This window comes from Nematolebias whitei, chromosome 7 (genome assembly GCF_014905685.2).
Source record: "Nematolebias whitei isolate Nwh7 chromosome 7, NemWhi1, whole genome shotgun sequence".
In the NCBI taxonomy this organism is placed as follows: domain Eukaryota; kingdom Metazoa; phylum Chordata; class Actinopteri; order Cyprinodontiformes; family Rivulidae; genus Nematolebias; species Nematolebias whitei.
Window position 1 is genome coordinate 29,252,789 of NC_056504.1, and position 13,266 is coordinate 29,266,054.

The window sequence follows — 13,266 nt, forward strand, 5'->3', positions numbered from 1 at the left end:
AGCGCAGTCCTGTTAGCATTGTGGTTCTGTTAGCAGCATGGCATTGTAAGCAGTGTGGTTCTGTTAGCATTGTGGTTCTGTTAGCAATGTGGTTCTGTTAGCAGTGTGGTTCTGTTAGCAATGTGGTTCTGTTAGCACAGGGGTATCAAACTCACTTACAAAAGGGGACCAAAATTAAAACCTTTTTCAAACTAAGGGCCGGTTTCAGAATCTACATTTAATCAAGTTAGATACACAACATCTTTTCTTGGTTACAGGTTTCTCAACAAGCATTTGATTGGTCTCATTTGACGTTCTCTGTTGCACTTTTGACATAATAATCCAAGATTACTGAAAAAAATTAACGTGATAAAAGTATTTTACATTTAAAATAACATCTTAGGGGCCAGAGAAGATGTCAACGAGGGCCACATTTGGCCCCAGGGCCTTGAGTTTGACACATATGTGTTAGCAGCATGCTCTTGTTTGCAGCGTGGTCCACTTTGCAGTGTGGTCCCGTTAGCAGCATGATCTTGCCAGCAGTGTGGCCTTTCTAGCAGACTGGTCCCGTTAGCAGCACTATCCTGCAGGCGACCAGCATGAAGCTCCAGAGGAAATAGTTGGTCTGGCCAGCAGCGACAAACAGCAGGCCGTTGGTGCTGGAGGTTCGAAAGTGAACGCAGAGCATGTTATGGTCCGACGACTCCGTAGCCTTGAGCTATATGAAGCCATCACCATAGAAGGAAGCTCCCAATAATAAATGAGTGTAGTCTTGTCTATACACCAATTCTTGATTATTTAGCATATAGGTTTTACCCATAAAATCAGTAAAACATGTTTGTAGACTATTGGCTATTAATGCAGAAAATATGTTTCTAATATTGATGCTATTTTCAGTTTACTGGTATATGCCTACCCTCAGTACTTTGGTTTGCAGTAATTATACCAGTCTAGAGAGAAATTACCACTGGCAAAATAATATACCATTAGACTACTATTCCTACCAAAAATATAAGTATAATTCCATGTTCTTTCAAAGTTCTGATACTGTTAGAAATTAATGGCAAAACGTTGGGCCTTTTGTCTTTGTTTAGATTTTTTTAGTGGTGCAAACTCTCTGTGCTGTGGTCGGCCATTGCAGTGACTTTTTAAATATTTGCCATTACAGTTCATCAGCAAGTTTATGCTGTTTTAATCAGTCTAACAAGCAGTGAAAAACTAAACAAGCTTAACAATAGCAGAAAAAGCAGTTTGACCAAAATTGTGTCTTTAAATTCCTGATTTAAATAGTTGTTTTATCATCTTAATGGAGTCAACCATTTTTTAACCTTTGACTACTTGCTAATTGGATTATATCAAATTGGATGTAATTTAATAAATTATTTTAAGTGCTCAATCAAATGGAATTTGAAAACCTTTTTTTTGATGAAGCTCATTCATCATGGGCCTGTAATATGACTTCACAATACCATCGCACCAAAGCTAGACATTTATTTAAAAGCTTTTTAAAATCTGATTTGACTGAAACAAGACAAGAAGAATGTAACGTCTGAAATGATCAGGTTGTTTGCAGACAAATATAAGAAATATGTGTTAAACTTTGAATAAGTACACTCCAATTTCACTTGGTCTTGTTAAGAAAAAACAACTGTGAAATTATTCTTATTTATTTACAAAATAACTGCACCTAAAAATGTTACATATATCTGAAGAGGACAAAGTGTCACAGTACAAACCACATGAGAAAGATTCTCACATGTAACTTAATACAGCACAAAGTAACATTACTGCTGTACAGATATTGATTTGTCTTTCTCCTTTTTCTGATTCATGAATTATTAAAAGCCTGTCTGAAGATTTACACACATCATAAGGTGTAGCGAGAGTCTTTTCAACTTTGGTGGAGTAAAGAGCTAAATGTGGAGGTGTAACTTTCTGATTTAATCTATTTTAAGACAAGTAGACTGTTTCCAGACTCCTGGTTTAGGGTAATAATCAGTGTTGGGCGTCTTTTTGTCAAAATCGACTCGTTACTTGTTTCATATGCGGCAGACAGTTGCTCACTGTCACTACGTTACCTCCTTCCTCCCCTGCTGATCGATCTCACCGTCCTTTGCTCGTCCATTTCGGTCCAGGTTGCTAGGAAACCGGAACTTGAGACCCAGTGATGGAGAAGCAGATGCTGTTTAATTGCTCTGTTAGTCACTGTTTGAGCAGTTGCATGTATTTGTATTCATGGCGACGTAAAAAAAATTACAGTAAACTTAAGTAAATTAACTTCATATTATTGCTTTATGTCTGAAGCACGGTTTTATTTTCCTAATTTCTTTGTTCTGCTAAGGTTGTGCTACAAATTTAGATGCATGGAACAAAGGTTTTCAGCTTTATTTGAAAATGTTTATTAATAAAGACACATCAATGAATAGTGTGCATGCTGCAGTACAAGATGAGCAAATATATACAAGAATTGTGGCCACAACATAACTTGACGAACTTCATGGTGTCATTATGATGTGGCTGTAAGAGGAGTAACCTGCTTAAAGAACTTACTTGTTTCAGTTGAATTGTACACATAAGTTTAAGGATTGGCTCTTAGACTGTAGTAAAAAAAATCCACATAATTGACACATTATAGACATTATTGTTAAGATTCATGACCCCATTAAACAGACTGGATGCACCCTAAACAATGCAAATAAATTATAATTTAAATACTTTAAAAGGTCTTCAAACATCAAGCTTGGGTGCAGCTAGGCTTTTGTGGGTACACTTACAACAAAACAACAATCTGCAGTTCTAAAACTGCTCCTGTCTCATTCCAAGTACTGGTATGTCATTGTTCAATGTTCATTTCACCAAAATTAAAAGTAGTTGAAGCATCTGCAAATTAAGCCTTAATATATCAAATGTTTGTTATTTATTTGTCAAAGCGCTGCTTGAACTGCAGTAAAATAGATTATTAAATTCCAAGTGCCAAATGTTTGCACACTGGGTTCCAATAATATATTTGGACTTTCACTCCCCTTCATGCCCACAACAATTTTAGATTATTGTGGCTGAGCTAATAAAGCCCACAGGGGGCAGTGAGCTTTGTGATGACAGAAGAGGAAAAGAAAAGTATGGAAAATATGATTTTTTTCTTTCAGGGCTGATATTCACATATGTATTCCATACATCCATACATACATACATTATCTTTTACCTACCGCTTCCTTTTTTGGGTCACAGGGGTCACTGGTGCCCATATCCAACAGTCACTGTGCGGGAGGCGGGGGGGACACTGGACAGGTCTCCAGTCCATAGAGACAAACGAGACAAGCCATTCTCTCTCTCACTCACACCCAGAGACAATTTAGAGTTACCAATCAGCCTAACATTCATGTGTTTGGTCTGTGGGAGGAAACCGGAGTACCCGGAGAAAACCCACGCATGCACGGAGAGAACATGCAAACCTCCAGTCAGAAAGGCCCCTGAACAGGATTCGATCCGGCGACCTGCTCGCTGAGAGGCAGCAGCTCTACCAACTGAGCCACCGTGCCGCCCGCAGTAATATCCAAATTTAAAATTCTCTTCTCATGCAGCCCTTCTACAATTTATCCAGTTGTATTTTTATAATAATTTGACTCTGTTTCATAAATGGTTATGAAAGTTGACTAATCACCTGCTACTGAAATGCTGAATTTAAAATGCTGGTTTTAAAATGTTGGCTATATTAGATTCTAAGGGGAGCCATGTATTTTAAAGTGTCAAACAAACCTACTGTATATTATTTTTTTAATTATTCATCACATCCTCTTTCAGGAAGGCCATGCTATGTACTTATATTGCTATAATATGTACTTATACCGTGCATTTATGTATGTTTGTATGTATGTACAGGTATATTTACATGTACATATGCATACATATATACATGTATATGTATATATGTATGCTTAGATGTGTGTCTATATCTACTGTACATATTTAAGGTTAATCATGAATGTAATACTCCCCAACAGCTTGTGCATGTGCATATTGACGTTCAAATTTGTGTATTCTGCTTTTTTTATTATTTCATGTGGTGGTTTTTTTTCCTCTATAATTAGAACATGTAACTGGATGCCTCGAATTTCCCCCTGGAATTAAAAAAGTATCTATCTAATCCCATGTTTCTTGTACGTTTTCATAGGTAATGAAGACGTACCATATGTACCACAGCGAGAGTCTCAGTGCCGAGAGCAAGCTGAAGGAGGCAGAGAAACAGGAAGAGAAGCACATTGGGAAGAATAATGACATCGGTGTTGGCCTGCTGCGTTACGGTCACGATGAGCGTCCGCAGCGCCGCAGCTCTGTAAAGAAAATGGAAAAAATGAAGGAAAAGGTCAGTTGACTTTCCTCTGTGTCATGCACTCTGATGGGTTATATAAGATAAAAATCAATGTAATGTGGTAATGCTTCTTTGAGTACTTTAGAATGACATTTAACATTCTTGATGGGACATTTTTCTTCCCAGAGACAAGCCAAGTACTTTGAAAACAAGCTAAAGTGCACAAAAGCCCGGAACGACTATCTTCTCAATCTGGCAGCGACCAACGCTCTAGTGGCCAAATACTACATCCACGATGTCTCAGACATGATCGATGTGAGTTAAATCCAAGGAGATACTAATATTGGCCAAGAGTTGGTAACATTTTGTCACAATGCATCATTATTTTCTGGTTTTAGAAGAAAATCTTCCAACAGTGTGAACATTCAACATGTTCTGTTTGCTCTCAGTGCTGTGATTTAGGATACCACGCAAGCCTGGCACGCACCATGAGGACCTATCTGTCCGCAGAATACAGCCTGGAAACATCTCGCCATGAGGGTCTGGATGTACTGGAGGGAGCCGTAGATGCCATGGACATTAGAGGAGACAAGTTGAAGTTTATGGACATGCACAGCCAGATTTTTTGTCCTCCATCACGCTTTGACTATCAGCAACACATGGGAGATGAGGTGGGCTTTTTAATGGGGATGCAGTTGCTGGGTTCTCTCATTATTCTGTCCGCCCTCGGTGATAAACTGACGATTCCTTTCTTTGCCTCGTCTCAGGTGTGCCAGGTAAGCGCACAGCAGCCAATCCAGACAGAGCTCTTGATGCGTCACCACCAGCTGCAGTCTCGCCTCGCCACACTGAAAATAGAAAACGAAGAGGTAAGAGGTTCTGTGCACAGAAATCCTTAGTGTGGACTGTGTCAGAAGCTGTTTGGTACATAAAACGAGCTCACTTAAGGCTTATTGAGCAGACTTGTATCCTTCATCCAAGAAAGGCTCAGACTAAGTTATTCTCAAAGGGCCACAAGTTGTTAGAAAATATATACTGTAGTTTTGTGAGTTTTAGTTACATCTTAGTCTATGTTGGGCTTTTGATGCCAAAGAAATGAACAAACATGATAAATAAATTCAATTCAAGGTGTGCTACAGTGGCAAACGCATAAATGAACCAAAACACTGTCAGTTTTACAGGTTTAGAGCTAACTTGATGTGGTGGTAGCTGAGAGTCAGTCACAACACATTCTCTGAGTGGGTCTTCTTGCAGTGTTGCACGTGTTTGTGCTTAATGCTGGTTTTCAGGTTTAACCAAACTTTGTCATCTCTCAACATAAAACGATGAGACTGAGGGTAAGAAAAGGAAAACTTGAACCTTGTGAGGCTGTGTGATAGTTTGATTTATTATCCTCAAAGGATTAATGGGTTAGTTTATAATTGTTAAAGTGTCTGACTTATTTTATTCCAAGATGTAAGGGAGCTTATTGTACCCCCATCACGGAGCGAAGAGGGTGAATTGGAAATACCCTCGACCCATCTGTGCATGTTGTGAGCATCATAACTTGAAAAATAAGTGAGGTAGCAATTTCCATTTTGGTTTGTGGCTACATCTAGGCGTAAGTAAGGTTACTATGCAAATTGGGTTATCATGTCAAAATCCAGTCCAAAAAAACCCACTCATCGCCAAATTTGAATATTCACTATTCAAATACCTCAGGGAGGGGAGACATCGGTGTACCTCTTGTTTTAAGTTATTTTATGCTAACCAGCTGCTAGAAATAAATGCACATATAAAGTTCAGACATTGAAAAAGTTACATTTTCTCCCTTTCAAACAAGAATGTTTCACAAAATATCAAGCTACAGTAGTCCCTCGCTACTTCGCGGTTTGGTGATCGTGGATTTGCTATATCGCAGTTTTTCAAAGTAAGATTGGTCATGACACAATTGGCTGATTGATGGATGAGCCATGGGTTGTTTATTTAAAATAAATTATTTTAAATGATTTTGCACCATGTGTGCAGCCCACAAGTTCAGGGGAAGCTCCCTCCTGTATTTCTCCTCTGTGCTGCAGCTCCTTCGTGAAGGGTTAACCCTTTGCTGTCCAAATGCACCAGTCGACTTTTGTCTTCCAACTTAAAATTCAAAGTACATCACATCAGAAAACCATCATAATCACAAAACACAAGTGTTAATTTATTTTAAATTATTTTAGAACTTCGATGTTCGGTTGTTGAAGTGTAATTGATCAAGAAGTTCTGCTCCGTGCTGCAGAGCTGAAGCTGTGTGACATCCTTTGACGTCCTGCTGCATTTCTCTTCTCTACAATTTAAATTGAAATACTGTAACATTTTAAATAAACAACCCATGCTGCATGGAGTGTTCATTTAAAATGTTACAGTATTTAAATTTAAATAGTTTATTTAAGGAGGGAGAACGGGAGTAACAGGTGATGAGTGTGATTGCAGCGTGGCGCACATCATGACAAAGTTTACTGAACTTGAACTTGGATTACTGTATGCCCACTTCACAGTTCAATTATCGCGGGTGTGCGTGGTCCCTAACACCCGTGATAAACCAGGGACTACTGTACTCTTTTAGGAAAAACCATGCACTATTGAATTTCGTATGGAAAAAAGCATATTTTTACTAAAATTGTTATAATAACATTTATCTCTTATAATGGCAGAGTATTTTTTTTCCTGCTTTTGTAATTAACATGGTCAATGCGACTCACACAGACCCATTTAAAGGCCACAGTGCTGTGAATATGTGACATGAATATGGAAATGCACACTCTCTTCCTTTCTACCTCACATGCAGCAGAAGACGTGCAGTAATTCAGTTAAACTGTTGTGCAAAGCTTCTGCAGCCTTGTTGGCACCACAACCTATTTCCAATACTTCAGATACATTTTGTAGATATATTTGATTGTTTTAACAGAACTAATTTCTTGTTTTAGGCGTTAGACATAATTATCTAAGGTGTAGGGGTTTTCTTATGTTAAAATATGTTGTTGTCAGGTAAAGAAGACGCTTGACGCCACCATGCAGACCCTTCAGGACATGCTCACCGTGGAGGATTTTGATGTTTCCGAGGCCTTCCAGCACAGCCAGTCAACGGAGTCGGTCAAATCAGCTTCATCTGACTCCTACATGAGCAAGGCTAACATCGCTAAAAGGCGAGCAAATCAGCAAGAAACTGAGGGCTTCTACTTTACTGTAAGTTTTCACGCCAAGGAAAATACTAATTTGCATTAAAAAAAATACTACAAATATCCATGGATTGTTTCTTTATCTGTAGAAATACAAGGAGTATTTGAACGGCAGCAATCTGATTGTGAAACTGCAGGCTAAACATGACCTCCTGAAACAGACATTAGGAGAAGGTAAGGCTTGTTAAACTTGTGTTGTAGGTTTATGGGAAGGAAAGGATGTCGGTAATCACTAACATGACCATAACCTTTAGTATCTGTTAAAAAAAAGAGGATTAATTGAGCTTGAGGGCTCATTTACTCAACATGTGACTCGAACATTTAATGACTTCTATGAAAGTAATCATTGGATGCACATCTAGAGCTGAAGGACTTTTGAAGCCCATAGATATAATCACTAGATACAGCATTGACCGCTATCGCCTATTGGCGCTGACTAGCTGTAGGGCCGCCATCTTGGAACGGTTGACCGCTCCACTCAGTGTAACCTGTTTGTCAGGAGCAATGAAGTATCTGCGCGTTTAATCAGTCATAGCTGAATACTAAACTCATTCTCATGATTTTTTCCTCTGTAAATCTTAGGAGTACAGCCATTAAAGCTGAACACATGGTTTAGTGTATTTAAATATTCTTGGCGAGGTTAACATTAACAGTAATAAAATATTCTTATGACAAGTTTTGCAAAACTCACAGCCACTGATACATTTTTTTATTAATACCTATATATATATATATATATATATATATATATTTCATTCATTCAACCTTTATTGATACAGGTTAGTCCCATTGAGCCACAAGGACTCATTTAACAGAGACCTGGATTTTAACAAAGAGTGATGACAACAGTGGATAAGAAACTGTTTTTCAATTGTCAAACAAATAAACAACAAAAAAATGTATGAATCATTTGTGAATGTCTATTGTTGTTGTTGTTATCACTGTCTTATTATCTTGTGCTGCTCTGGTCCAGTCTCTTCATGGATGATGTGTGTGAGGGTGGACATGTTTGGAGGTTGCTGTGTTGAAACTCCATGAATCTATATATTCTCCCCAGTTTTATTATTTTATATCCTAGAACTTAAACAAAACTCCAGTTTTGATGCATATCTGTTGATAATAATGAACCAAAGCTACTGAAATAGTGAGTATGCTCGTTAGAAAAATATTCCTGTCATCAGATCTCAGTTAGCTTCATTGCAGCTGAACACCATGTTACACTGAACATCACATCAGCTGGTGGACATAAATACAGTACAGTAATATTATATTCACAAAATACTAACAATAATATGTTCATTTTACTTGTGAAAAGTTATCCCCCGAGACCTGACGTCAACAATCCGTTGATTAGAACAGAAATAAGCTGCGAAGTGCTGAGACATCTTCTGCTTTAACCAAATAAGGACGACCGTTCCAAGATGGCGGCCGAAATTCCTGCGCCGCAACAGCCAATGAGGGATCTAGTGATTATATCTATGTTGAAGCCAACTCAGTTCAACATGGCTGACACAGTTAATCAGCTTTGGCATGTACAAATATGGTCATAATTAAGCCAGTTTTACAAATGCTGAGCTAAAATTTAGTGCGGTATTAACTGGGAGTCCTCCCCATCACATATTTTGAGTGCAAATAATTTCCACAAGATTCTTGTTACAGACTTTGGAAATAAAAGTTGGAGTAGACCCTGTATGTCTGTTAGGAAAATATCTCATGAACCACAGGACAGATTACAATGAAACGTTAAGAAAGTCATTGGATGAACATCCATAACTATCATTTGAAATTAACCTGATTCAAGATGGCCACCACAGCTTAACATTACAAAAACACAAAAATGGCTATATTTATCTCAGTTTTACAGATATTGAGATACAATTTAGCATGGTTGTAGTCGAGAGTGCTTCCTAACACATACTGTCAGCACGGATTGATCACACAAGATATTTGTTGAGTCGTTGACCTGCACGGAGACAACATTGTCCAGTTCAGTTCAGCCTTAGCTTTAACAAAAGTCGTCGTCCTCCTGTCAGCTTGAGCATTATTTGACCTACAATTCAACTAAATGATAAAAACTCTAAGTCAAGATGGCTTTACATTGATTATCTTTCCATAGTCTTAATAACCCAAAAGAAATAACTTCAGTCTGAAGATTAAAATATATATTTAACATGGTTTTAGTTAATAAACATGAAAATATATACGTATATTTCAAAGTTTGTCATTTATTTGACATGCAAATAAATGACTGGAAGCTGCTTTACTCATTCAAACAAGTTAATTTGTTACAGAAAAACAATTTGTTTGAGATGCTGCAGGTTTGACAAAATTATCTCGCTGTGTAAGTCGACTCTCTCTTCTGTTGCCCCTGGTTACATTTTCCACTTAGCGGCGAGAGAGTCGACAGGCCGTCCCCTTCTGGGGCTCTTGTGCCGTTTCCAGGGCGACCGCTGAATGACCGCTGTCTGGCAGGGAGTCAGACGCAGCCATAGCGCTCACCCCATTCACTTTGGCTGAATAGATGCCCCTTTTTTCTTACAACGCTCCTTTCCGTCTCCATCTGCCAGTCTTGTATAATCAGCCAGCAGTTAACCGTACCGCTAACGGCTGTGATTGTAAACTACACATATTCTAATTAAGACTTCTTTTTTTTTTTTTTTTTTCTGCTTTTAGGGGAGAGGGCTGAATATGGAACAACAAGGTAAGATGTCCAGTGACTACAGAGTGAATAAAGTAGGTGATGATGCGTAAAATCCTTCCTGTGTCTGTGGGTGCTGCTGAAATGAGAGCACAGTCTGGGAATAGGTTTCTCAACGTTTATGCTTTGGAAAACAACTGATTTTCTCCAAAGTGGAGAAAGTTTTGCCAAAAAACAGTTTATTTATTTATTTTCTTTCAAATCTGCAGACAAGTTGCTCACATCAGAAATGCAACCAATAAGTTAAGTAACATACTTTAAGTTTCCAACTAAATTGTGTGAGAGACAAAAATCTACGAAATTACTGTCAGACCCAAAACTAATTGAATGCTACAGTAAGTTGTTGCTTTTTTATTTTTATTATTAAACGGTCAAATCTTTTTTAATGTATTGGGACGTCATTAGTTGTGGTCTTCGTCACCAGTTTATGAGGTCAGTTCAAAGGAATGGCTAAATGTTTTGCTCAAAGGTGTTCAAACTGTGTGCTACATTTTCAAGCCACAGCCGACATCCTGTTTGTCGGCTACAGAGGAAAGAGGACGGTGCAGTGAACTTAAAGAGGCTACTTAAACCACACTTTGTCTCATTTAACTCTTTGATTCTTGTAGACGACGCATCCTGTCTCAAAGTACTGCTCTACATAAAAGTTTGCATGCACATATCTACACAAGTATCAAGGCAGTAGTACCTTTTAACACATTTGTATGAGTTGTTTTTGTCTTTGTTGCTGTTTCGATTTAATTATAAGTCCAGGGGTTTTCTTTGACTGGTGATGTTCAAGTTCAAGAATCTTTATTATCCCCAAGAGGCAATTAGTTTTACAGTCAGTAGGCACATAAAACATTGATACTATACAAGACATTGAGACATTAAAATAATAGTACAGGAATCATTGTTCATTGAGAAGCCTGATCGCTACAGGGATGAATTAGTTTTTCAGTCTGTTTGTTCAATATCTGGGCGGCAGATACCTGCGTCCACATGGAAGCAATCTGAACTCACCATGGAGTGGGTGATCAGGATCTGCCAGAATCAGCCTGACCTTGTTCACTGACCTCATCTTGTGTAGGTCGGGGAGGTTCTGTAGGGCTATGCCAGCAGTTTTGCTGCACATCCTAACAATCCCCGAGAGTTTGTTTTTACATGTAAAAGTCCGACTTCACTACTGCTGCGTGTCACCATTAACATTTACCATTTCTTAATGAACACCGGGTAAAAGTTGGAGATGTAAGTCTTGCTTACTTGCTTACCTGCTTTATTCAATAATCATTACTTACACAAATAAAGAGCTTTTGTCAAGTGAAGACCTTTTTTTTTTAACCTCTCACACCAACTATTAATTTTAGGTAGATGCATATTGTTGAATCCTTATTGTTGACTTTATGGTCTGCAGTAAATTGAAACTTTTGTACCATATTTTTTTCTATTATTATTAAAGGTTGAGAAATCATTTTGCTCCCAATGAATACTTGCTCATGTTGTTGTGTTCTCCAAGGTAAAGATCTGACAACTAAAGCATTAAATAAATTTTAAAAAGTCAGTATTTTCATGTGCATTCATGCGTGTTGTGATATTGTTTATTCATGTTTACCATGTACCAACCCTATAACCCCCACCATCTCCCCAGGCCCCCCACTCTTCCCCCTAAACCCCAGAGAATGAGGAAGTGTAGACCTCGCTCCACTTTTAACCATAAGCTGTTTAACGGCAATATGGAGGCCTTCATTCAGGTACTGGCCCATCTGTGCCCTTTGTTTCTCCATGAGCTCAGCTGTCTTGCTAGCAGTCCTTGGGGTGTCCTTTCGCCTGTGACCGCTCTTTAATCCAAATGTTATTTCACTCGTGCACTTTCCTCTTGCTCAATGCCCTTTCCTCACAGTTTTTAAGTTTCTGAAATGCTGGTCAAACGTGACTCAATAATGGGTTCTTTTTGTTATGGGCAAAGTCTGAGGTTTTAGCTCAGAGAAAACCCGGCTTCTTACCAGATGCTGAATAATGTTTGTCAGTTATAAAAACTCATGGTCACGTCCAGTCAGCAGTGAGCAAGTAAAGCACATCCCAGTTGTAGAATATAGTTGAAATAACTGGTCAATGAGTTACTTTCTAGATAGAAAATAAGAAAAAAAATTTTTTTTGACTATTTGCTTTTCCAACAAAAGTTTAATTCATTCATTGATTCAACCTTTATTTAAACTGGTTAATGTTAAAGGGGTTAATTTGGCAGTAAATTGGCTGTTTTTTTTCCTCCTGATTTTACTAACTGAATATTTTTTGTTTCTAAAGCTCAATTAAGAATTTGGTTAACTATCACAATATTTTATTAAAAGTAAAAATAAAATAAAATAAAAAGAAAACACCGAAAACAATCGATCAGTTTCATTTAAAAATATATATATAAAAAAAAAAAAAGAGGAATGGCCCAAAACTTTTGCTGTGTGCTGCAAAAAAGTTCAAACTCAGCACTTTAGATGTGTTTAATAAATCCTGCCTTCCCCATGCTTTTAGGCAGCAGCTTCTACCCCACCCCCCTACCCTCTCTGTCCTCCTTCAGGCCATGTCCTCATGTCTCGTGTCCCACAATCCGCCGATGCTTTGGCTTCTCTCTCAGGCCAGGCCTCTGTAAGATCTGTCTCTGTCTCTAACCTTTTGTGGTTGTTGTTGCTTCTCTTCCTCTGTCCATGTGCCTTTCTGCTCTCTGGCCAGAGGACGACGGAATGTCCGGGCCCGGACTCAGGTACTCAGTCTCATAACAGCAAGGCGGGACCTTCACACACTCACATTTTCCTGTATTATAAAATCTATTATAATTAAACAGTACAAACACTAGCTTCATGTATGCAAGTTTTCAGTACCACTTTACAATAAGGCTCCCCTTATAGATGACTAATAGATAAGTTTATGGATATGTTATTAATTCCTCTATAAACACTTTATAAACCATTAATAACTGCTTATTGTGCATTGGTTAAGGGTGACGGAGACAAAACTGACCAGTCTGTTGCCAAATAGAGAGCCAAATCTGTTCACCTATATATATAGGTGAAAGGTCACCTCTATATATATATATATATATATATATATAT

At 38.2% G+C, this 13,266-nt stretch overlaps 1 protein-coding gene across 1 annotated transcript in view; it reads left to right on the top strand.

Moving 5' to 3' along the window:
• LOC119412354 (SLIT-ROBO Rho GTPase-activating protein 3) overlaps positions 1-13,266 on the top strand; it is a gene marked incomplete at its 3' end in the record, with an annotated part of 45,427 nt that overhangs the window by 20,598 nt on the left and 11,563 nt on the right. The window contains 8 exon segments of the mRNA XM_037679345.1: positions 4,151-4,342; positions 4,475-4,603; positions 4,738-4,959; positions 5,056-5,157; positions 7,295-7,492; positions 7,575-7,659; positions 10,159-10,186; positions 11,811-11,913. Of these exon segments, the coding sequence (XP_037535273.1) occupies positions 4,151-4,342; positions 4,475-4,603; positions 4,738-4,959; positions 5,056-5,157; positions 7,295-7,492; positions 7,575-7,659; positions 10,159-10,186; positions 11,811-11,913 (1,059 nt within the window).